The following is a 23,297-nucleotide window of genomic DNA, read 5'->3' as shown; positions in this document are numbered from 1 at the left end:
TAGTGTGAGTAGGACGGAGCTCAAGAGCAGAATACGACACAAAAGGAAGGAAAGGTGGCAAAAGCAATGGGAGGAGGAGAGGAAAGGGCGATGGTTGTTCAACAACCAAAGGAAAATGGGGGAAATGAGAAGTACAGGACAAAACAGGAGAGAGGAGACGATTATCTCGACTGAGATTTGGACACACTGGCTTAAATAGCACATTATTTTTAATAGGTAAACACTGTACAGGGGAGTGTGACTGCAGTAGGGAACAGGAAACAATAGAACGTGTTTTATTGCATTGTCAGGATATGGAAAGGAGACAACTGATCAAAAAGCTGGACGATATGAAAGTGGAGTTGGACTTGTTTGATTTATTCCGCGTGAGCTCTATAAGTGAAAGCTATCAGGCTGTATCTTGGTTTTTAAGGCAGACCCATTTGTTCGGGAGAATTTGAATATTTTATTTTATTTTTGTCATTTCGGTCCACACTCCACACCAGTGGCGGCGGTAATGCACCATTTTGCTGTTTGCCAACCGCCAATAAACCTATACAGAAGAAGAAGAAGAAGAAGAAGAAGAAGAAGGAGGAGGAGGAAAAGAAATACAATCGGAAATCGTAAACAAACACGAAGTTTTTGTTTTGGTGCCATTTACGCCCTACAGCTGTAGAAATTAGTTTAACTTGTAGTCTAACTTTTTCTATATTGGGATGGCTTATCGGGAGTTCCAAAATCATCCACAGTCACTTTGACTTATATTCAGCCTGATAGCTAAGGCGGAGGATAGCTTCTGTAGCCATAAGCGCTAACGTTAAGAGACCTGTCGGACAATGAATCTTTTAAAGATGTTGTCAGCACCAGAGTGTTTGTGGTTGTGTCTCGCCGTTCTGATACCATCTGCATCAGCTGAAGGTGAACCAGGTAAGGATGCCAATGCTAATTTTTAGTTTACGGATATAAGTTCGTAGTCAGACCCAGCATTCATACTACTTAGCTAACTTATGCTAAGGTAGCTAAGTAGTATGAATGCTGGGTCTGACTACATGCTTTCATGTCTTACTGAACTACTGGTGCAAATATATTTGTATATATTTCAAAGACATGCAGCTTGTGGGGATAGGTTAATTGAATAATCCAAATTGTCACTAGGTGTGAATGGTTGTCTGTCCCTGTGTGTCGGCCCTGCGACAGACTGGCGACCTGTCCAGGGTGTACCCCGCCTCTCGCCCAATGACAGCTGGGATTGGCTCCAGCGCCCCCCGCGACCCTGAAATAGGATAAGCGGAAGAGGATGGATGGATATTTTAAACTTTACATTTTTATATAAGTGGCTTTCTTATACTTGTGTCACTAAAAACTCAACCTTAAAGGGCACATTTTGCTTAAAAAAGAGTTAAAGCCTCGCTAAACATCATCATCATCCAGTTTTAGTTAATTAGTAAAGTTAACTAAGATAAAAAGCCGCCTGCACTGTCAGATGCATTTGGAAGGTTGACCTAAAGTCTTTAAACTCTACTTTCACTACCTCTCCTCCTTGCACCTTCACTGTTCACACCTGTCTTCATCTCATTCAGGTGTATTCTGTGTGGTGTAGCTTCTAAACCGGCTAAGAAATATTTTAAAGAGAGGAGTCCTTTCTAAGCCTCCTTACTTAGGTTATAACAACATAACGAATCACCTTCACACATGCAACAGGTTGCATTTACAGCTGAAAGCGACTTTGACTGTAGTGAGATCAGAAAAGAGAGAGTGATCCAAAACAGTAATACAGTCATATTACGGCATTTTTATACCTAAAAGTTCTGAAATCATCTTCACTGTAAAGTTCTTTTGAAACACTTTTCAGGAGTGCAACGGCAAGTCAGTAATTCTATTTTTATCTAAACCTGTAGAAAAGGACGGTGAAATGTTTCTGTAAATGGAATAAAAATTGAACAAATGTTAAACTACTCTGAAAGTAAGCTTTAAATAGATCTGGTCTCATTGTTGTCTTGTGGAGAACTTTCTTGGCTAACATTTGCTTAAATGTACTTTATTATAATTATTTTAAAAAATAATAGCCAGCAGCCAGGCTATTGTTTAACATACATGTAACCTGTTTTTACAGAGCAATGGAACCCCATTGCTCACTATCCCCATTTGGTCCCCATTATGATTAAAAAATGTTTTGTCCTTCAGGTTCACGGATCAAAGTGGTTGTATTAGAAGGAAGTGACGCCGTCCTGCCTTGCTCACTCAGCACCAAGGAGAAGACTGAACTAAAGCTGTTTAACTGGAAGAAAGTTGATCCAAATGAACAGGAGGTGTTCAGGTATGATGGAGGCAATCATCACAATGACGGTCAAGACGAGCACTTCAGAGGACGGGTGTCACATTTTCCACTAGAGCTGCAGTCTGGTAACGCCTCCATCATCATCAAAAACACCCTGGTGCCTGACAGTGGAAACTACACCTGTGATTTACCTCTGCAACAAAAACAAACATTCAGCATTGAACTTGTTGTTGGTGAGTATTTTAGTTTTAATGCATCTGGAAAAAAAAACCTTCTCTAAAAACTCATATTTCAATTTTTTTTAAATGTTGATGTTGTTTTGTCCACACTCAGTTGTACAGTATGTGGAAAAACAAAATACAATTCACTCCTTATACACTAACATTTGCTTAAATGTACTTTTATTAAACAGTGGGTGCAAACGCAGCAACAATTTCATTACGAATTCAAATTTGCATGCAGACTTAGATTACATGTGAATTGGAAATAAAGGCTAACAGTGCAAAGAGGGTCTCTGCTTTAGGATCATAAATTCAAGTCAATCAAACAGTCAATGATTAAGTTGGGATCAAGAATCTACTTTTAATCATGAGGCTCTTGACCTAAAAATCAGCCCCAGCGAGGGAGGTGAGAAGCTTGAATAAAGCGATATCGATTCATTAAATCCTGAATTGACTTTTAAATATAAATATATTTTGCCAGAAACACCAGAATCTCAGGTTAAAGCTCACAAAAGTATTTCTAAAACCACCAAATAGCAAATGACAGCAGGTAAACGGATTCTGCACAAAGAAGTAAACGCAGAGCGGACCCGACGCATCAGAATCAGCTTTCTCACCCGACAGCACGGACACGCCGTCGGGGCTGAAAGCCGACAGCTCACTGATTCTGATGTGTCGGGTCCGCGCAGTGGTTACGTCTTTTTTTGTGCTCGATTCTGAGCTGCAGAGTTTGTCTCTCTCCAACCAAAATTCACTGAACCAGCAGCAAAAGAAGATCCAAACTACGATTCACATTTGATAAATGTCTTATTTTGCTGTTTTGTTTCCACCACAATAACATATATATCGGATGACGATATAAAAATGTCTATCGTTTCATTTTACGCTATCGTTTGTTTCGTGGTGTCGCAAAATAAACTGTTTACCGCAATATTTTTTCATCGTTTTGATGGTCACTGTAGTGGCTATATTCATTTCTTAAAGTTTGCTTTGTATCTGTAACCAGACCTTAACAAAAAATGTGTAACTCGTGTAAATATTTTATTAAATTTATTTATTTATTAAATATCTTTTTTACTCACACACAAATTCTCATCTGTAGATGCACAAACATAAAATGTTCACATATTTTAGCTCACAAGGTTACAAAACTCAGTTCACAAATACACATTTGATTTACAAGTACAAGATATTTATGACCACAATTTGAGCCCATAGTCATGTGCCTATTATTTGTCTTGATGATGCTGTTGTCTACATCTGTAACTTGTGTAGCTACACATCTGTTAGCCTCAGCACCTGTCAAACATGTTTAAACTTGCCATAAACAATTTTAAAGATATCACTGAAATCTGTGGTCCTGTCAGTAATGACAGATAAGGAGAAATCTGTCCTGAACCTGACTTCAGTATCACTGTTTATTGTTGTCGCCTTGAAGACTGACACAGCACCCGACCTTTTTTAAAAATGTGAATAGGCTGTTGCTGAAAGTGTTGTGGCGTACAAACATGGTATATCATCATTCTGTTGCTGCATTTGCACGTCATGTTTAAGCTGACGCACGTATGACTCTCCTGCACTGTAAACACCTGAGAGCAGCAAATATATTATAAACCTGAGAATTAGTATAACTGTGATGTGGATTTGAACATGGCAGTGCAGGTCCTGGTGTCAGGCACATGCTGTGTAGCTAAGTTATGCTGGTTATGCTCGACGTGTCCGTTGTGTTGTGCACTGATTTTCACATCACATCATGTGTCACACAACACAATCTTTGTGGTGCGTCCGCTGGTCTCATGATTTTGCAACTTAATAAGTTGTTGCCACGGCCGCTGCAGTGAACCATCACACGAGTGTAGGATTTTGTTTTTCCTGCCATTTTAATGATGTTCCAGCTAGGACTGCCACGATTAGTCACGATTACGTCAACTATTAAAATCATCGACGACTGATTTAATGTGAACCCACATCAGTGTTAGTTTTTCTTTTTATAAGGACTTTGTGAGGTGCTGGGATCGATTTGTTTCTTAACATATGTTTGATGAATCAGTCAGTTTAAAGACCAATTACTATAATTGTAGTTTTTCTTCAGAAGAGATCACACATTTTTTTTATATTCAAAGTAATTGAGAGCAGTGACACATTAATTTGTTATTCACGTTGTAATTTAGCTTAACAAATACAAACATTTCTTTGCAGTATTCAGCGTTGTAGTGCTGTGGTGTTAAGCAGGTGCTGATTCTTTATTCTTTCTGAGACAGTAAAGGAGGTGATAAAGACTGATCAAGTGATTAACACAGCCTTACTGTGTTCACAGGTGCAGCTCCGAAGCCACTCATTCATGTCCTGAACATCACAGAGGACGAGGCGCGGCTGAAGTGTGAGGTCAGAGGTGCTTTTCCAAAGCCTAAAGTAGAGTGGAGGGACGGGGATGGGAACATCCTTCCTGCTGAGGAGCCACAGGTGTCACGCACAGGAGAGCGCTATGACATCACCCTCCTCACCACGGTGAACAGGACAAACATCAGCCCCTTCCACTGTGTAGCCACGCAGGAGGAGATCGGCCATAAGACTGAGCATGAGCTCTGCGTCACTTTCTCTGGTAAGATTTGTTTTTTGGCATTTTGTAGAACAAATACCTGTAGTTGTTGTTTCTGACAGAACGCTTGGAAGAACCTACTTTCTAAGTAACTTGTAGGTTTGTCTACGTGGGAGAACTTTTACTGAACCACAGCAAATATTTATTTGATGTTCCTTTTTTAACATCAGAGTTGATAAGGGCTTTGTTTTGACCCTTTTGGAATTTTAAATATTGTGTAACTCTGTTAAATTAAAACCTTAATGTGCTTATTCCTCAAATATTGAATTATTCGCTGTGTGGGATTAAAAAGGAAAAACGCACACATGACCGCATTTACCTAGAACTGCCGAGGACGACGTTTTGACCCCATAGAAATTAATGCTTGGTTGCCTAGCAACATTATTGTTTATAGACATTGAAGGCTGCTATAATGTGAGCCAGAGCTCTCTATATGAGATTGATAAATGAACACATATGGGACTGTAGTTAAATAAAAGATGAATAATTACTGTCAAGCTGAGGATGAGATTTGAGCAGAGCCAGAGCAGGAAGGGTGGGACTGAATGTGCGAAGAGCGGGTGGCTTGGTGGCTTTGCAGAGCATGCAGCTGAACTGAACAGAGTCCAGAGTGTGGAGAACTAATCTGAGCTAATAAAGAGTGAAATCAAGAGCAGAAAACAGATTTTCAGGCCTGAGCTGAGGAGGTGAAGCTGCAGACTTAGACTTGTTTGTCAAACCTTAACCAGTGCAGGGGCCTCCCTACACTGGACTCCCCGGTCTGCGTTGTGTGATCTTGTGATTGATTGGGGTGCACTGTAGAGAGACCAGTCGGACACAGGCGTTCAATTTGTGGCTCGGACTGCCGCACCATTTATTTAGACACTGGGGCATAAACCACTCCAACTCTGCTACTGCTGGCCCTTGCAAAGCAATCACAGTAAACACTGAGCCAAGATGGCGGCCACGCGAACAAGAAACTTACAACTGCGATGTCGTAGTTGTAAGTGAATTATTAAAAACTAATTCAACTAAAACTTCAAGCTAATTTTAAAGCTGTGCTTTTCCTCCATATTTGCTACGACATTCAGTGGAATCTATGTGAATTTTATTTTTGGTTCCTACATCATTACATGAAAGTCATGAATTGATTTTGAATGTCATTGGAATGCCAACCAGAATTCTTGTTCCTCCAGACCAGCTCTATGGCCATTTGAGACACAGATTACATCAGTCAATCACAGATTCTCCTGATCTTGACTCATTATGTGTATAAAGCACACCTGTCCAGAGAATCGGTTTCTTCCATTCTGATCTCTCCACCACCATAAACATGACTAAAGAGCTATCAAAAGATACCAGTGTAGACAGGCATAAGGTGGCAATGGGCTACAAGACCATCAAGAGGAAGATTGGTGAGAACCTGACAACTGTTGGTGCAGTTTTTTGGAAATGGAATAAAATGACCATTGTTTGCCTTTGGCCTGGAGCTCCATGCAAGATCTTGCCTCATGCGGTAGGGCAGGGCAAGGTATTCCAAAAATATTCATCATGACATATATCTGGGTGGCTGTAGCTCAGGTGGCAGAGCAGGTCAGCCACTAATCAGAAGGTCAGTGGTTCGATCCCATACTGCCTCCTGGCTACATGCCAAATATCCTTGGGCAAGATACTAACCCCGTGTTTGCCTACTGGTGGTGGTCAGAGGGCCCGGTGGTGCCAGTGTCTGGCAGCCTCGCCCCCAGGGTGGCTGTGGCTACAATGTAGCTTGCCATTGCCAGTGTGTGAATGGGTGGATGACTGGATGTGTAAAGCGCTTTGGGGTCCTTAGGGACTGAGTAAAGCGCTATACAAGTGCAGTCCATTTACCATTTGAAAATTTGCGATAACAATATAACTAACGATATAATTGACGCGTGACAAAATACTTTACGACTCCACAACTTTTTTTTTTTAGTGCAAAAAATACCCCATCAATTAAACAAGCAGCTGTTTTTTAAGTGCATTAAAGTTATATAAAAATTTAACAGTGCAAATGCAAATTCTTTGCTGACAGTTTAACCAAAAGGCATTTCCAGTGGAAACTCAGCATAACCAAGTATAATATCCACAAAACTTAAAAAGAGGTTATACACACACAATACGGTAATATTATGTTGAAGCGCAGTATGTATCACTCCGCGAGGCTCCACCTACGATAGCTGTAATACTCCGACAATCCATCAAGCGGCGCGGCTTCGTAGCTCAGCAAAGTCGTACTAAAAAATTTTGACAGATTTTTGAGCGCCGTGTAGCACATCAAATCGTTTCGGTAATATCGGTAATAACGACGGCCCGCTAGCATGCTCTACCAAAAATAGTGCTTTGTTGTGTATCTGACGGACGACAGCTAAACCAGTTCCACACCACTGGAGTTGCAGCATTTTTACAAACCAGTTCTGGTTCATCTGTTTCATTCAACGATCTGCGTTCGCCCTACTCATTCTCCGTCGCTGCCATGCTTTTTCCGCCATGTGCGTATGAAAACAGGCACTGCGCATGCGCGTTTTACCCATATTCTATCGCGATATTTCATTTTCTTATCATTGCCCAACATTACACCGGTATTACCGTGAATGGTATGATTTGGTCCAGTCCTATCATGGGGCGTAGATGATCACAAGAAAGGGATGAAACTAAACAGGAGGAGCTTGTTAATGATCTGAAGGTAGCTGGAACCACAGTCACCAACAACACCACTGGTAACACACTAGACTGCAATGGACTGAAATCTTGCAACTACAGGACTGTCTTAAGTTTGCCACTGAAAATATAAGTGAGTCAGAGAAGGCTCGGGCGAAAGTGCTGAGGTGTGATAAAACCATAATGTAGCTTTTCTGCCATGTTTGGAGGAAGAGAAATGCTGAGAATGGCCGAAAGAACACCATCCCCACAGTCAAACACAGAGGTGAAAACATTCATCTTTGGGGCGTTTTTTTTTTTTTGCGAAGGGTACAGGATGACTTCACCAAGGGGCCAGTAGAGGGGACCAGGCACCCCAAACCTCTCTTCTTCAGCAAGAACATCGAAGATGAGTAGTAGATGGATGACAATGTCCCAAAACGTATCGCCAAGACAACAAAAAAGTAGCTAAAGAAAAGGAAAATTAAGATTGTAGAGTGACCTGGCCAGTCTTCAGACATCAATTCTTTAGATAATCTGAGGAGGGAGCTCAAGCATGGAGATGCTACGTAAAAGTGAAGAAACCTGAAGGATTTAGAGTTTTTGTAAAAAGCAGCGGGCCAAAATACCTCCTGAGATGTGTGCAAACGTGACTACAAACCATGAGAAATGTCTTATTATTGTGCTTGCTAGCAAAGGTTTCTCCACCATGTAGTAAGTCATGTGTTGCATAAAATGAAACAACCATAAAGTTTAGACACTGTTTATTTCTGAGCAAACTTACAAACTCAACAGGGGATTTACCTCACATGCTGTACATGCCGTGACATTGCATAAGCTCATTGAAAATATGCTGTGTTTCAGTGCTAAGTCTAAGCTAAAGGCAGGTTCACAAAATATTAGTGTGTGACAGATTGATCAAAAGATCAATTTGTCAGATGAGAATCTTCACAGTGTTTGGTTGTGTTCATTGGATTTAAAGTTTCAAAGCTTTTAGGAGCGTTTCTTTTGAGGTTTATTCAGTTAATTATATGATTTAAATACATTCTCTGCATCACACAAGGTTTTTGATGTCTTTCAGAAAACCTGTTTAAAGGCACATGTGGACAATTTATCACTGGATTGGCTGGATGGTTCATTGGAATGCTAGGTTTTGCTTTAGTTCTGCCTGTGCTTGTGGCTACAAAGACTATCTCAATACACTTTAACAGAGGTAAGTTGAAGTAATTATTTAATAATATGCTGTGTAAAGCGACCAATATGTTAAATATATTAATAAATTGTAACATTAATATTGTATTATTAATTGTATTATTATGAGGGCAATCCCAAAAGTAAGGTCTCCTATTGTTTTAGAAATACAAACAACCATTTATTTTCCATAATATTTACATAATTTGAAGGGTTGACGAATTATTTATTTTTCTACATAATCACCATTTCAGTCAATGCATTTTTGTAGACGCTGTGGCAGTTTTAGAATGCCCATGTCATACCAGCTCGCTGTCATGTCCTTCATGAAGCTTTGAACCTCATCTTTCACCTCTTCGTCAGAGCAGAATCGCCTTCCGGGCAAATGTTCTTGGGGAATTTGGGGAGCAGGTGGTTGTTACTGGGTGCCAAGTCCGGGCTATAGGGTGGGTGATAAGGTTCCAACCAAAGTTTTGCAGGACAGCGACGGCTTGACAGGCAACTTGTGGACAAGCGTTGTCGTGGAAAATGCTTACGACAACGCTTGAACCGGAGAAGACATTCCTCTTCTCCGGTTCTGTATTGCCCTTCTGAGTTGTTTTCAGTATTTCACAGTACCTGTCAGCAGTTATTCTGGTCCCAGCAGGCAGAAAGTAAGTAAGTAAGTAAGTAAGTAAGTAAAATTTTATTTATATAGCACATTTCTAGATAGAGATCACAAAGTGCTTTACAAGATATAACAGATTAAAAAGACAAAATACAAATACAAACAAAGTTAGCAAAAGGCAGTTTTAAAAAGATGTGTTTTTAAAAAGTCGACCAACAATACCCCCTTTCGGTCCCAAAACACAGTTGCCATGACTTTATCAGCGGACTGTGTTTGTTCGAATTTTCTCGGCTTGGGCGAAGAGGTATGCCGCCACTTGTATGATTGTTGTATGGTCTCAGGTGCAAAGTGGAACCCCTTGGTTTAGTCACCAATGACAATCGAGTCCAAGAAGATGTCCTTTTCATTTGCATAGCGGCGAAGAAATTCATGGGAAGAATCAACTCATTGCCATGGTCTTCTGTCAGCCTTCGTGGTACCCGTGTTGCACACACCTTCCGATATTGCAACTTGTCTGTTAAAATCCTGTGGATGGTGCTTTGGGAAACCTCAAGAACTAAAATGCAGTGAGCATCCAGAGTAATCCGCCGATCTTTTCCTCAACCTTCATGACTCTTGGGGAATTGATGGTCTCCCGCTCCTTTGTACTGAAATTCATGCCAAACAACCGGCTGTAAGCTCTCCACACCACCACAGCAAACTGGAAGCTGGTTCCACAGAAGAGGGGCCTGAAAACTGAAGGCTCTGCCTCCCATTCTACTTTTAAATACTCTAGGAACAACAAGTAGGCCTGCAGAGCGAGAGCGAAGTGCTCTAATAGGGTGATATGGTACTACAAGGTCATTAAGATAAGATGGGGCCTGATTATTTAAGACCTTGTATGTGAGGAGCAGGATTTTGAATTCAATTCTGGATTTAACAGGAAGCCAAAACAGGAGAAATCTGCTCTCTCTTTCTAGTCCCTGTCAGGACTCTTGCTGCAGCATTTTGGATTAACTGAAGGATTTTCAGGGAGTTTTTAGGACATCCTGATAATAATGAATTACAGTCGTCCAGCCTGGAAGTAATAAATGCATGAACTAGTTTTTCAGCGTCACTCTGAGACAGGATGTTTCTAATTTTAGAGATGTTGCACAAATGGAAGAAAGCAGTCTTACATATTTGTTTAATATGTGCGTTGAAGGACATGTCCTGCTCAAAAATGACTCCAAGGTTCCTCACAGCGTTACTGGAGGCCAAGGTAATGCCATCCAGAGGAAGAATCTGCTTAGATACCATATTTCTAAGATTTTCAGGGCCGAGTACAATAACCTCAGTTTGATCTGAATTAAGAAGCAGAAAGTTAGTGGCCATCCAGGTCTTTATGTCTTTAAGACATTCCTGCAGTTTAACTCATTGGTGTGTGTTATCTGGCTTCATGGACAGATAGAGCTGGGTGTCATCTGCATAGCAGTGTAAATGTATGCTATGTCTTCTAATAATACTGCCTAAGGGAAGCATGTATAATGTAAACAGAATTGGTCCTAGCACTGAACCCTGTGGAACTCCATAATTAACCTCAGTGTGTGAAGAGGACTCTCCATTTACATGTACAAATTGGAGTCTATTAGATAGATATGATACAAACCACTGCAGCACAGTACCTGTAATACTTACAGCATGTTCTAATCGCTCTAATAGGATATTATGGTCGACAGTATCGAATGCTGCACTAAGGTCTAGCAGGACAAGCACAGAGATGAGTCCACTGTCAGAGGCCATAAGAAGATCATTTGTAACCTTCACTAAAGCTGTTTCTGTGCTGTGATGAGCTCTGAAACCTGACTGAAACTCTTCAAATAAACCATTCCTCTGCAGATGATCTGTTAGCTGTTTGACAACTACTCTTTCAAGGATTTTTGATATGAAAGGAAGGTTGGAGATTGGCCTATAATTAGCTAAGACTGCTGGGTCTAGAGATGCTTTTTGAGTAAAGGTTTAACTACAGCCAGCTTGAAGGCCTGTGGTACATAGCCAATTATTAGAGATAGATGGATCATATTTAGGGTCGAAGAATTAATTAATGGCAGGACTTCTTTGAGCAGTTTTGTAGGAATGGGGTCTAAAAGACACGTCGATGGTTTGGAGGAAGTAATTATTGAAGTTAACTCAGAAAGATCAATTGGAGAAAAAGAGTCTAACTTAACATCAATGGTACTAAGAGTAACTGTAGATAATATTACATCTGTGGGATGATTACTGGTAATTTTTTCTCTAATGATAAAAATTTTATTTGTGAAGAAGTTCATGAAGTCATTACTAGTTAACGTTAAAGGGATGGTTGGCTCAAAAGAGCTCTGACTTTTTGTCAGCCTGGCTACAGAGCTGAAGAGAAACCTGGGGTTGTTCTTATTTACTTCAATCAGTGATGAATAGTAAGATGTTCTGGCTTTGCGGAGGGCTTTCTTATAAAGCAGCAAACTATTTTTATATGAAAACTATTCTTAAACTTAGTTACAGCGCTTTCAGAAAGACATCTACTTTGATAAAGTCTACTCTCCACCGCTGTGTAATCAATTATTGTAAAAGTAAATGTTATCAGGAAATGATCAGACAGGAGAGGGTTTTCAGGAAACACTGTTAAATGTTCAGTTTCTATGCCATATGTTAAAACAAGATCTAGAGTGTGATTAAAGTGGTGGGTGGGTTCTTTTACATTTTGAGAGAAGCCAATTGAGTCTAATAACAGACTAAATGCCATGTTGAGGCTGTCATTTTTAGCATCTACATGGATGTTAAAATCACCCACAATAATTATTTTATCTGAGCTCAGAACTAAATTAGATATAAAGTCTGAGAAATCAGAGAGAAACTCTGTGTAAGGCCCAGGTGGACGATAGATGATAACAAGTAAGACTGGTTTCTGAGTTTTACAGCTGGGGTGGACGAGGCTAAGCATCAGGCTTTCAAAGGAATTAAAAGTCTGTCTTGGTCTTTACTTGATTAATAGGCTGGTGTGAAAAATTGCTGCCACACCGCAACCTCTGGATAGTCATATTTTGGGGGGTTTAATAAATTTGTCCATATTTCTAGAAATGAGAGCTGCTCCATCCAAAGTGGGATGGATGCCGTCTCTCCTAACAAGACCAGGTTTCCTCCAGAAGGTTTGCCAATTATCTATGAAGCCCACATCGTTTCTGGGACACCACTCAGACAGCCAGCAATTTAAGGAGAACATGCGGCTAAACATGTCACTCCTGGTCTGCTTCCCAGCAAAGCCGCGCATGCTTATTTGGGAGTGGAGGAAGCAACAACTACAACAATGTGGCCAACAGCTGTACAGTTTCTCTACGTCACCACTGTTTTCGAGATCTTACTTTTGGGATTGCCCTCGTATGTGGTTTTTAAAGTATTCTAATCTGATTTTAGAGTGATGCTTTCTGCTCGTTTTGCATTTATTCTGCTTCAATAACTTTTTAATTTTATAGGTTTATGGTAAATGGTAAATGGACTGGTTCTTATATAGCGCTTTTCTACTCATCTGAGCACTCAAAGCGCTTCACACAACTTGTGCATTCACCCATTCACACCCATTCGCACAAGCACAGTTTTCTAAGTGCTTTGTAGCTAACATTCACACACATTCATACAGAGCAATTTGGGGTTAGTATCTTGCCCAAGGATATTTGGCACGTAGACTAGGGGAAGCCAGGAATCGAACCACCAACCTTCCGACCAGTGGATGACCTGCTCTACCACCTGAGCTACAGCCACCCCAATACCGTTTAGCTGCAGGTTTTCTTTGATTCCTGTCAGTTTCTGTCTGTGTGTGTTGAATTAGAATGAAATTAAAATGTTTTTAGAATAGCAAATAATTTCTGTAAGATTTCTAAAAGTTAACTTAATGAAAATGTGTTTTCAGGCTGCCTTGGGAGGGCAAACAGTTCCTCAGAGAAGACAACAGCACCAGGTTCTGAGACTGGCCCAGAAGAATTAAAAGGTCTAAATATCTGTAATCCTTGAAGCATTGTGTTATGCTATGCTTTTGGAGAACTGCAAAGGGAACACTAATAATGTTGATACCTTTAAGACTAAGGTTTGATTTAGGCTTCTGTGAGAAATCGTGGCTCAAGAGTTGGGTGTTCGTCTTGTAATCGGAAGGTTGCCTTTTCGAGCCCCGGCTCGGACAATCTCGGTCGTTGTGACACTTCACCTACCGCCTACTGGTGATGGCCAGAGGGACCGATGGCGCGATATGGCGGCCTCGCCTTTGTCAGTCTGCCCCAGGGCAGCTGTGGCTACAACTGTGGTTTGCCTCCACCAGTGTGTGAATGTGAGAGTGAATGAATAGTGGAATTATAAAGCGCTTTGAGGGCATAATGCAATCCATTATTATTATTATAAGTCTTTGTCATTGTCAGCATTTATGCATATATAATTACCGTGTGTTCATGTCCCAGTGTTTGTATGTGGTGCTTTGTGCATTCCCTCGCATCCGTTCCAAGCATTCAGCTGGAAGCACTTGTTTGTTGTTTTGCTTGTTGTTTTAGTTTATTGTGTTTGGTGGTTATCCTGGATGGGGGTACGCTTGAGGGTTCGGTACCCTTGAATTTGCGTTTAAAGTTGCCTCGAGCCCGGTACACCACTGAAGACTAGACAGGTAAAGTTTTATTGTTTTTGTAGCATTTCAGGCTGGGAGTTGCACATAGTAAACAAGTGGCACCAAACTCGGCAAGAGGTTTGAGACAATTTGTTAATGATGGTCTGTAGCTGAGGCGGATGGGTCGTTTTTAAGTTGGCATAATGTGTGTTGATGGATGCTAATGAGATCCTCGTGTGGTGAGTAGGGCTGAACGATTATGGAAAATAATCTAATTGCGATTTTTTTGCCCCAATATTGCGATTGCGATGCGATATGCGATTATTTTTTAAGGTCTTTGTCTTCTGTATTATTAAACAAAGACAAGCAATACATCATATAGTATGGCCAATACTATATTACATTAATTTTAAACTGTTCTTTCCTGGAAGACAGACCTCTGTTATGATGACATGAGGTGATGCATGAATTGATGACTGACATTTTTATTTAACTTCTTCAATCACAACAGTATATTTGAACATACACGATAGTTTATTTTTAGCTTACAAACATCTGAGCATAAAGTGCTGACAAGGAACCCTGGTGTAAACATTAAAATGAAAGTCAGTACAATGTGCAGATTGCAGAAATGTATATAAACAAAATCAGTGGCTTTACCACACTCAGTTTTTCGACATCTGTGAACTACTAGACAGTCATTCAATTAAAAAATAATATTAAATAAATAAAAAATACACACATCTTACTGATCTCTGCAGTCAGTAACATTACACATAAAGTGCAAACATAATAGCAATTGTATAAACACACACACAAACACGCCTTTAAAGTTTAAAGGCGTGAAATTGGACGGTCTAGTTCTGATTAGCGTCACCGCTGTCTCGGTGGAGTTTAATAAACTCGGCCGTCTGCTTCTTGCTATCTAAAATATAACCAGACACTGGTGTAAATTCTCGACTGTCTCATACTTCTGTTTAATAAGTTTTCTGTTTGACGTTTAGTCAGCTGTGTGAAAACCAAGGAGGAACCCACCCGGGGGATTAATAAAGTTTTATTTTATCTAATCTAATAACTTTAATCTCAGCCAAACCGATTTACTCACGAACAAACAAAACACTGAAAAAAGCCCAACAATAACATTTTTAGGTTGTCTAAGTGACTTATATATCATGTTTAACCCGAGCAGCGAAACTCCGCGGTGATCTGAAAATGATGTGCCGGGAGTTGTGCCGTTCTCGGCCACATCAGTAACCCTCGAGCTCCCGGCTAGCTGTCGAGCTGGTGGGTAGCAGACGCCTCTGAAAACGTCGAAGCACTTTTGCAAATATGGGATATCTTGATAAACCGAGCAGATATTTGATGTTTACACAGCTACTTTCTTGCCTGAAAATATGTTAAAAGTTTATTTTGTGACCCAGAAAGATTAGTATGAGTAATTTTAAAACTTAGTAGCGGCCGCCATTGCTGGAAACTGGAGTTTGGCTGGGCCGCGCTATGAATTCTGGGATATGGTAGTAATTTGGACAGCCTTCGGCGCGTCGCTGTGACGTAATCGGTCTACAAATGCGGCCTCAGGAGGATGCAGCCCATGAATTGTATAATATAATCGCAGTATAATCGCAGCCTTTGCGGTTAGAAAATTGCACTTGATCATGTCGCGATATTATCGCAAATGCGAAGTTTGATGTATCTGACTGTTTTTGTTTCGCTTAATACGCCTTATAATCCAGTTCTTCTTATGGTAAAAAAAAAAAAAAAAAAAATGACAAAGGATGAACTGAAGCTCTGCCATCACGTAATGTCGCATACTGCTGTTTCTGATGTCATTTAAAAAAAAAAAAAAAAAAAAAAGAAAACAGAGATTTTCCGTTTTCGTTTTAAAAAAATAATCCCGTCCACATGTAAAGGCAGAAATGAAGGAAAACGCTGCTAAGAACATGTCAAAGCAACAGGTGGCGCTATATTCCTAACCGTGTAGATGTTGTTGGCCAACAGAAGTCTAGAAGCCTCGGTGGGAAATAGTAAACAAAGCTGGGGCATAGAAGCAGAAGCAGAGTCGTATGTGTGGAGGGACAGTAACTGTGTGTGCATGTAAGCATTTAAACACTGCACTCTCACCTTTGACGCTGCATTTTCTCCGTTTTTCTTGTCCACACGTAAACGCAAAAACTCAGTTTTTGAAAATATTCACCCTGACAGGCGTTTTTAGAAATCTCCATTTTCAGTGACCGAAAACGCCGTTTACGTGTGGACGTAGCCTAAACCTTGATTTCATTCTCAAATTTTATTCTATTTTTTATCTTTTTGATCAGTGTTTGAAAACTATCATAACAGCATCATATTAACATGTAAAAGAATTCATAATGACAGTTTTTGTCATTTTACTGAAAAATGAATTGGTGCATAAACAGTCGCTCATATATGATTGTGACAAGTTTATTTTTTAAAATGTTTTTTTTTCTAAACCACATTTCTTGTATATTTTCGTAAATAGAATGTGGATCTTTGCACCTTTTTCAATAAAGATACTTTTCTAAATAATTGCTCTGTGTTGTACATTTGTTTTGTGCAGAAGTAATGTTTATTAGTGAAACCATATTATCTTCAAACTGTCCATCATTACATCTGTTTGCTCTTCACCTTCAGCTTCTTGTGGATGCACCTGTAGATGGAGCACTGAGCTGTGATGCTGCGTGAAGCAGCAAAAGTAAAAACAAACAAACAGCGCGTTGTACAGCAAAGTGAGGAAATCCTTAGAGGAACATTTTAACTGTTGTTAATCTGCCATCATCACAGAGAGAAACAGAAAAAGTGATGGATGTTAAATTTAATCTGCAGTCTCCCGTCACACTGAACGACCTTTATTACAAACTGCTGGGTAACAACAAAAATAACGTCAACATCAAATGTGGAACATCGCAGAAACAAAAGGATGACACGAATTTAATAGAAAGATTTAAAAAAGTAACAGTATTATTTTTTCATTTTAAAAATGACAAAATCAGGCTGATGTGGAGCTGGTTAAGAAATAAAATTAACCATCTTTGGCACAATACTCCCAGCAGTTTGATCAGCTGTAAAGACATCTTCACTGAATTTGGAGTTCATACTCAAGGAAAAGAAAGACATCTTTAAGTGGTATAAGGCCTCCAGACAGGCCAATAATTTCTTTTATTTTGTTTGTGAGAGAAAATGAAATGTTTTTTTCTGAAACTGATGTAACTTTGAGGCTAGTTTTGGTTTAGAGTAGCTGCCCATCTTTAATCAGTTCAGTTTAATTAGTAGTTTGTTTGTTGTTTTACCACAAATTAGTGTGAGTCCATTTCGTGACCGACAGTTGAGATAACAGTAAACGCTGGAGGAACTTTCACTGCTGGGGCGGCTGTGGCTCAGGAGGTAGAGCAGGTCATCTACTGATCAGAAGGTTGGTGGTTCCCCCCAGTCTGCACGCCAGATATATGAGCAAGATATGAACCCAAGTTGCTCTCCGATGCATCAATTAGCATCCATCAGAGTGTAAATGGTAGTTAGTAGGCACTTAGCAGCATAGAAGACAGTGCTTGTGTTGCGTTTGAGTGTAGAAAAGTCCCATAGAAGAATCAGTCCATTTGCCATCTCGTTTTTTGTCTGAATCACTACGATCCATGACCTTACCATACACAGTTAAAGTGCGCCATCCTGTGGTACTTACTCCACACTCCTGCTATAGATGAATCATTCACTTTCAACTCACTGCACAGACAGCTGTTTATTTTTTTTAAAGTATTATAGCGTCAAACCTGGAGGCAGGCAAAATTACAGTTTTTACATTTTTACTGAACAGTTTTGAATTTTAAAAAAATCTGTTGAACCTCACACAAAGTGTGCACTTGCTGGCCACTTTATTAGGCACACCTCCTCAACTATGTGTTAATGCAAATTTCAACCAATCACACTACATACAACTCAATGCAGTCAAGCATGTGCATGGTCAAGACAACCTGCTGAATTTCACAGCTAGCATCGGAATAAGGAAGAAAAAATATTTATGCAACTTTCTCTGCTAGGAAGGCAACAAGAAGTAAAATAACCTATTGTTACAACCAAAGTGTGCAGAAGAGCATCTACTTGAAGAAGCTGGGCCACAGCAGCAGAAGACCAGACTAAGTGCCACCCTGTCAGCTAAGAACAGGAAACTGAGACTGCACACACACACTCACCAAAACTGGACAATAGAAAGCTGCAACAATGTTGCCTGGACTGATGAGTCTCAGTTTCTGCTGTCACATTTGAATACTTATCAAAGAGAAGTGTGTTAAGAAGTGTCACTGACAATCTCTGACCAATCACAGACACGGACAGGTCTACTGATAGCAGAGCGACAGATTTTACACAGCAAGTAAAACTATGACTTCAGAAAAATATGAAGAGATAAAAAAAAATAAACAAAATAAATAAATTTCCTAAATATGGGATAAATGAAGGTTTTCCTGTTATTTATATTACAAGTTAAAAGCAGCAGAGTGTGAGCTTTGAGTGCTTTGGTCAGTAAAACTGGAAAAGAGCTGCTGTGTTGGTGATACAGTTTAGCCTGAAGACAGAATTTCAGCTAACAGGAGAAAAGCAGGTCTGAAAATATTCTTTTTTTTAAAATTGATGCTCTTCAGGAAAGTCTTTGGACCCTCCTAGGATTTCACAGTAAGCTGTTGTGATCTCTATAATCTCTGGATCTCGTCCAGCCTGCCCCAGGTTAGGTCTTCAGTGTATGTTGGTGATGTGCACCAGTGAAAAGGGAACCTCCTTCATAACACTGAAAGCCACAGATCGTTCCTCCTAATACAGGTTCATGGTGTCGTTCACGCTGTAGCTTCCAGGTCAGGAACACTGAAACAGCTCAGAGTCAACAGGAGAGAAACGAGTTCAGACCTCGAAGGCTTTAATCTGTAATCTGTGGTTCTTACAGCGAGAGCTGGAGCCAGGACGTGTGTTCACATGTTTCATGGAACTCTGAGGAAGGACCGGCGCTGAAACATGTCTGTTTTCTTCTTACTGACGTTTGATATTAAACACTTTATGCTTGTAAGTGTGAGAGCTGAAGTTCTCATTCATCAGTCTGCATTTATGTCGTTATGCACTCATTAATAACCTGGATTGTTGAACATGTTGATGTTTTTTATGCAAAGCTTAACAGAACTAACACACACACACACACACACACACACACACACACACACACACACACACACACACGCTCCTCCCACTCGTGACTGAGGCTTGTTTCCTAAACTTACTCGACCAGAGTATCCGCTGCAGAGCGTCAGTAGCGTGATCGACGCAGCACAGAGGAACGTTTTTACTCCGCGTCATGTTTTCTTCTGTTTTTAAGACAAAAACTCTGCAACTTTTATTTTTGTGTCTCTTTCCTCTGACTGTGACTGCAGTAACAACAGGACATGAAAACGGTAAGAACACTAATGCTGAGACAGTAAAGCTCTTCTACTGATTTAACACAGCAGCGAGATGTATCCAAAAATGGTGAATTATCCCTTTAATGTTGGTGTTGATTTGTTTTCCCCACTCATTTTTAGATGGTTCAGAACTGTCAGTGATGAGGTAAACAACAACTAGATTTAAAGATACAAGTGTTGAGTGTTTCCTCACTGCGGTCCGAGCTGTCCTGTCACAGTGGAGAGAAACACTGAAATATCTGCTGAACAGCAATGAAGGAGACGTAATTACTGCTTCAAACAAATTCAGTTCTCAAATCACCACGATGTTGGTGTGAAAACTCAACAAAGACATTTCTTTCTACTAGATATCACTAAGAATTGGTCTTCTGGTATTAAACACAGAAGAAATCATTGGACAAATCGCAGGTCAATGAAGATGTTGCAGGTCATGCTCAGCACACTTCAGTTTAACAGCGTTCTACTCTGCAGAGGGAGGAGAGTGACAGCTTATCTTCCAGTGCTGCTGTTTGTTATCGTGATGACAGCAGAAGCAGTTCAGGCACGTCGGCTCGTCACAGCAAGCTCAAACACAGCAGCTGGTCTCTGAGTGGACTCTTCATCCTTTTCAGTCTGTGACATTCTCATTACCATCACTCAACACTGTGCCAAACCACCTCAGTGTGAGCTGAAGGCTAATGCCACTGGGAGGTCACTAAACCAGAAACCACCTTAAAATTCACCTGAATGCTGAAACATCACCCTCCTTGTGCTGTAGCTTCATGCTGTGTTCACAGGTGCAGCTCCGAAGCCGTTTGTTGGGATCCTGAACATCACGGAGTACAGGGTGCAGCTGAGGTGTGAGGTCAGAGGTGCGTCTCCGAAGCCTAGAGTGGAGTGGAGGGACAGCCATGGAAACATCCTTCCTGCTGAGCAGCCACAGGTGTCACACAGAGACGGCCGCTATGACATCACCCTCCTCACCACGGTGACCAGGACAAACACCAACATCTTCCACTGCGTGGCCACACAGGAGGAGATCGGCCATGTGACTGAAGAAGAGATCCACGTTCCAGGTGAGGCCACAGACTCTGATTTGTAGGGGTGCAACGATATTCGTGTCGATATTGAACCGTTCGATACAGTGCTTTCGGTTCGGTACGCATATGTATCGAACAATACAAAATTTTTAATTTATTTTATCAACTTTCCTTCTGATGATGCTGTCTGTGTTGAGCGCTCAGTGAATCTGCGTTCGACTACTCCGCCTAGGCTCGACAGTGCAGCCTAGGCGGAGTAGTCGAACGCAGATCCACTGAGCGCTCAACACAGACAGCATCATCAGAAGGAAGAGCGCAGGGCAAGCTAGCGAGACAGAAGTTAAGCTCTCCTTACAACATGGACCTCCCCCACTCTCATTCAGATCTGGCGTTTGGAATTATTTTGGTTTTCATGTGACATATGATCCTGAAGGTAAGCGAGTCATGCACTAAAGTAAAACAGTATGTTGGATGTGCCACGCAATGCTCAATTACATGGGTGGGAGCTAGTGTGTTAGCGCAGTTAGCTCGTTAACGTGTTGGCCGTCTAGCCCCATGCACGGAGTGATCGGCGGTAGCTCGTTAACGGAGATTTGCCGTGTTGTGGCGTTAAGGTCATTTCAACGAGATTAACCTGAAAGCACTAGTGGGAACACAACGAATATGACTGCACATTTACGCCGACATCATCCTAGTGCAAAGACAAACACAACAAGCATGCTACTAACTTTAGCCGAGTCATTTAGACAGCTGTTAGCACAGGATTCTCCTTATATGTTTAATATGCTGCTGAGAATATAGCCCAGAAGAAGCGGATAGTATAGCTTTTATTTTGGAAAGAGACATTTCTCTGTAATAAACTCTCTTTTTCCAAAGATGAGTGATTCCTCAATCAGATACAGGGCTCGCAATATCGCTAGCCCGACGTCCCGGGGCTAGGATCTTTTCAGTCGGGCTACCAAAATCTATCTCTGCCCTGCCGTCGGGCTATTGTAGGAAGGAAAAATATATGTCAATGCTTTTGCATTCTTTCAGAAATGTAGCTGGGTAATTATGTCATTGGCATCGGTGAGCCACTGTCAATATGTGACATATTGAAATCGCGTTTGAATTTGCGCTTGTTTTTTTGCTTTCACTTTGCAATGACAGCACTGATCTGTGAGTGATGATAATTTGTGCACCAATTCCTCTGACATCGTCTTATTAATCGTTAGCTTACTATGCAAACATGACAAGTGAAATCTCCCGCAGCTTAAACATGTGAGAGGTTGATCGCGCAGAGAATCGCTGAGCTTATGTGAGTCCGTGTGTAAAAGCAGCAGGATTTATATTTGACTACGATGACCTGGATGACTGAGAACCTTCACAGACAGATATATATTTTAGTTCTGCTGAGCCAAATAAGACAGGTCAGGGTGAAGAAGTGACAGCCAAAGAAAAGCTTACCACAAAACGGAGAAGTTATGACAAATCAGACTATAAGGCAAAAAGAAAGTGCAGCTTTATGGTTCCATGGACAAAAGAATTTCTGTGGCTGCAATATGATGAGCTAAATAACCAGGGCTGCACATAAGTGGTCCGCAGGTGCGCATTCGCTGTCAAAATAAAAAACACGCACAAGGGTTAGGGTTAAATTTAAAAACTGTACTTTTGAGTTAAAATATATATTTATAATTTTAATAAATGACAAATTAAAAAGGCATGAACATTTTTTTTGTATCGAAAAAATATCGAACCGTGACACCAAAGTATCGAACCGAACCGAACCGTGAATTTTGTGTATCGTTGCACCCCTACTGATTTGATTGCTAAAGGTTGTAATTAGTGTGTTTACAAACTATCTTTGTAACAGCAGGCTTCTGTAATGTGTTTCAGATCAGCTGTTCGAGTCCTGCGATGGAGTCGGTGTGATCGTTTCTGTATTTGCTTCTGGATTCTCTGTCGCTGTGTTTGCGTCTCTGTTGCTGTTCTCAGCTTGTGTTAAATGTTGTTGATAACAGACAGCAGATACTTTCATCTGTATTTTTTTATTCTCTGCTCTTCTGTTTCCTCTGGTTTTAAGGCTGATATGTTATTTATACCAACATTGTATTAATGAAAAATAAAGTTGGGTAAATGATGACTCAGTGGATAATGTGGATATGGATGTGGATAAGGTTTTAAAACATGCTAAACTGCTTTAAAAGTGTTTAAACATCACGGTTCACATTGAAACACATTCATGTTTTTATCCCCACTGGATACAAATTGAGGCTCTGCCCTTTATCTGCTCATTATTATGATGAATCCTGATATCAGAGCTGTATTTATAATGGCCAGATGCAGGGTGGTGGACTGATCCCCGGTGGCTAAAACTGGTTTTTGGTATACGAATATCACCTCTCTGATTGGGAGGGAGCCTGGGCTCGCCTCAAGGCTTGGGTTCAGGAACTCCCTGGAGTGAAAGGGTGGGGGAGGGCGTGCTTGTATCACCCTGGTTAGGTGCATGTGAGCTGGGGTTTTCCTACAGGTTATACTGGAGGTCCTGAGTGTCACATATAATTGTACACATGAAAATCAGCTCCGAGTACTTGACCTGCTTGGAGTTCCTGGTGGATGCTTGAAGGTGGTGCAGCTGGAGAGTCTTATTTTTACTACTTCTTGTGGGTACTGGCAGTGAGAGCTGGGTGTTTTATTGCTGAGCTAACCGCAGCTTTTCCATAAAGAACGCCGTGTTTGAGCATAAGGCGGTCGA

General features: G+C 40.7%; 1 protein-coding gene across 3 annotated transcripts; it reads left to right on the top strand.

The window, feature by feature from the left end:
* The first annotated feature begins 314 nt into the window (after positions 1-314).
* On the top strand, positions 315-22,685 carry LOC113021779 (butyrophilin-like protein 1). 3 transcript variants are annotated; one of them, XM_080301536.1, is made up of 7 exons: positions 315-906; positions 2,164-2,490; positions 4,796-5,080; positions 8,799-8,930; positions 13,417-19,155; positions 20,321-20,599; positions 22,439-22,685. In XM_080301536.1, the coding sequence occupies exons 1-5, from the start codon at positions 816-818 to the stop codon at positions 13,515-13,517; spliced, it is 936 nt and encodes a 311-aa protein (XP_080157662.1). In that variant the 5' UTR covers positions 315-815; the 3' UTR covers positions 13,518-19,155; positions 20,321-20,599; positions 22,439-22,685. The 3 variants fall into 3 exon arrangements, 1 of the variants encoding a protein (XP_080157662.1); XR_013909135.1 differs by lacking the exons at positions 315-906; positions 2,164-2,490; positions 4,796-5,080; positions 8,799-8,930; positions 13,417-19,155 and adding an exon at positions 19,360-19,538 and having other exon boundaries at positions 19,892-20,599; XR_003272355.2 differs by lacking the exons at positions 315-906; positions 2,164-2,490; positions 4,796-5,080; positions 8,799-8,930; positions 13,417-19,155 and adding an exon at positions 19,365-19,538 and having other exon boundaries at positions 20,016-20,599.
* Positions 22,686-23,297: the final 612 nt, after the last annotated feature.

Source organism: Astatotilapia calliptera, chromosome 5 (assembly GCF_964374335.1).
Source record: "Astatotilapia calliptera chromosome 5, fAstCal68.1, whole genome shotgun sequence".
Taxonomy (NCBI): domain Eukaryota; kingdom Metazoa; phylum Chordata; class Actinopteri; order Cichliformes; family Cichlidae; genus Astatotilapia; species Astatotilapia calliptera.
The sequence above is the reverse complement of the archived record's forward strand: the minus strand, read 5'-3'. Positions and strand labels throughout refer to the sequence as shown.

Coding starts and splice junctions, on each gene's coding strand:
- LOC113021779 (XM_080301536.1), top strand. CDS start 816: ATGAATCTTTTAAAGATGTTGTCAGCACCAGAGTGTTTGTGGTTGTGT. Junction 907..2,163: donor ATCAGCTGAAGGTGAACCAG/GTAAGGATGCCA, acceptor TTTGTCCTTCAG/GTTCACGGATCAAAGTGGTT. Junction 5,081..8,798: donor GCTCTGCGTCACTTTCTCTG/GTAAGATTTGTT, acceptor GATGTCTTTCAG/AAAACCTGTTTAAAGGCACA.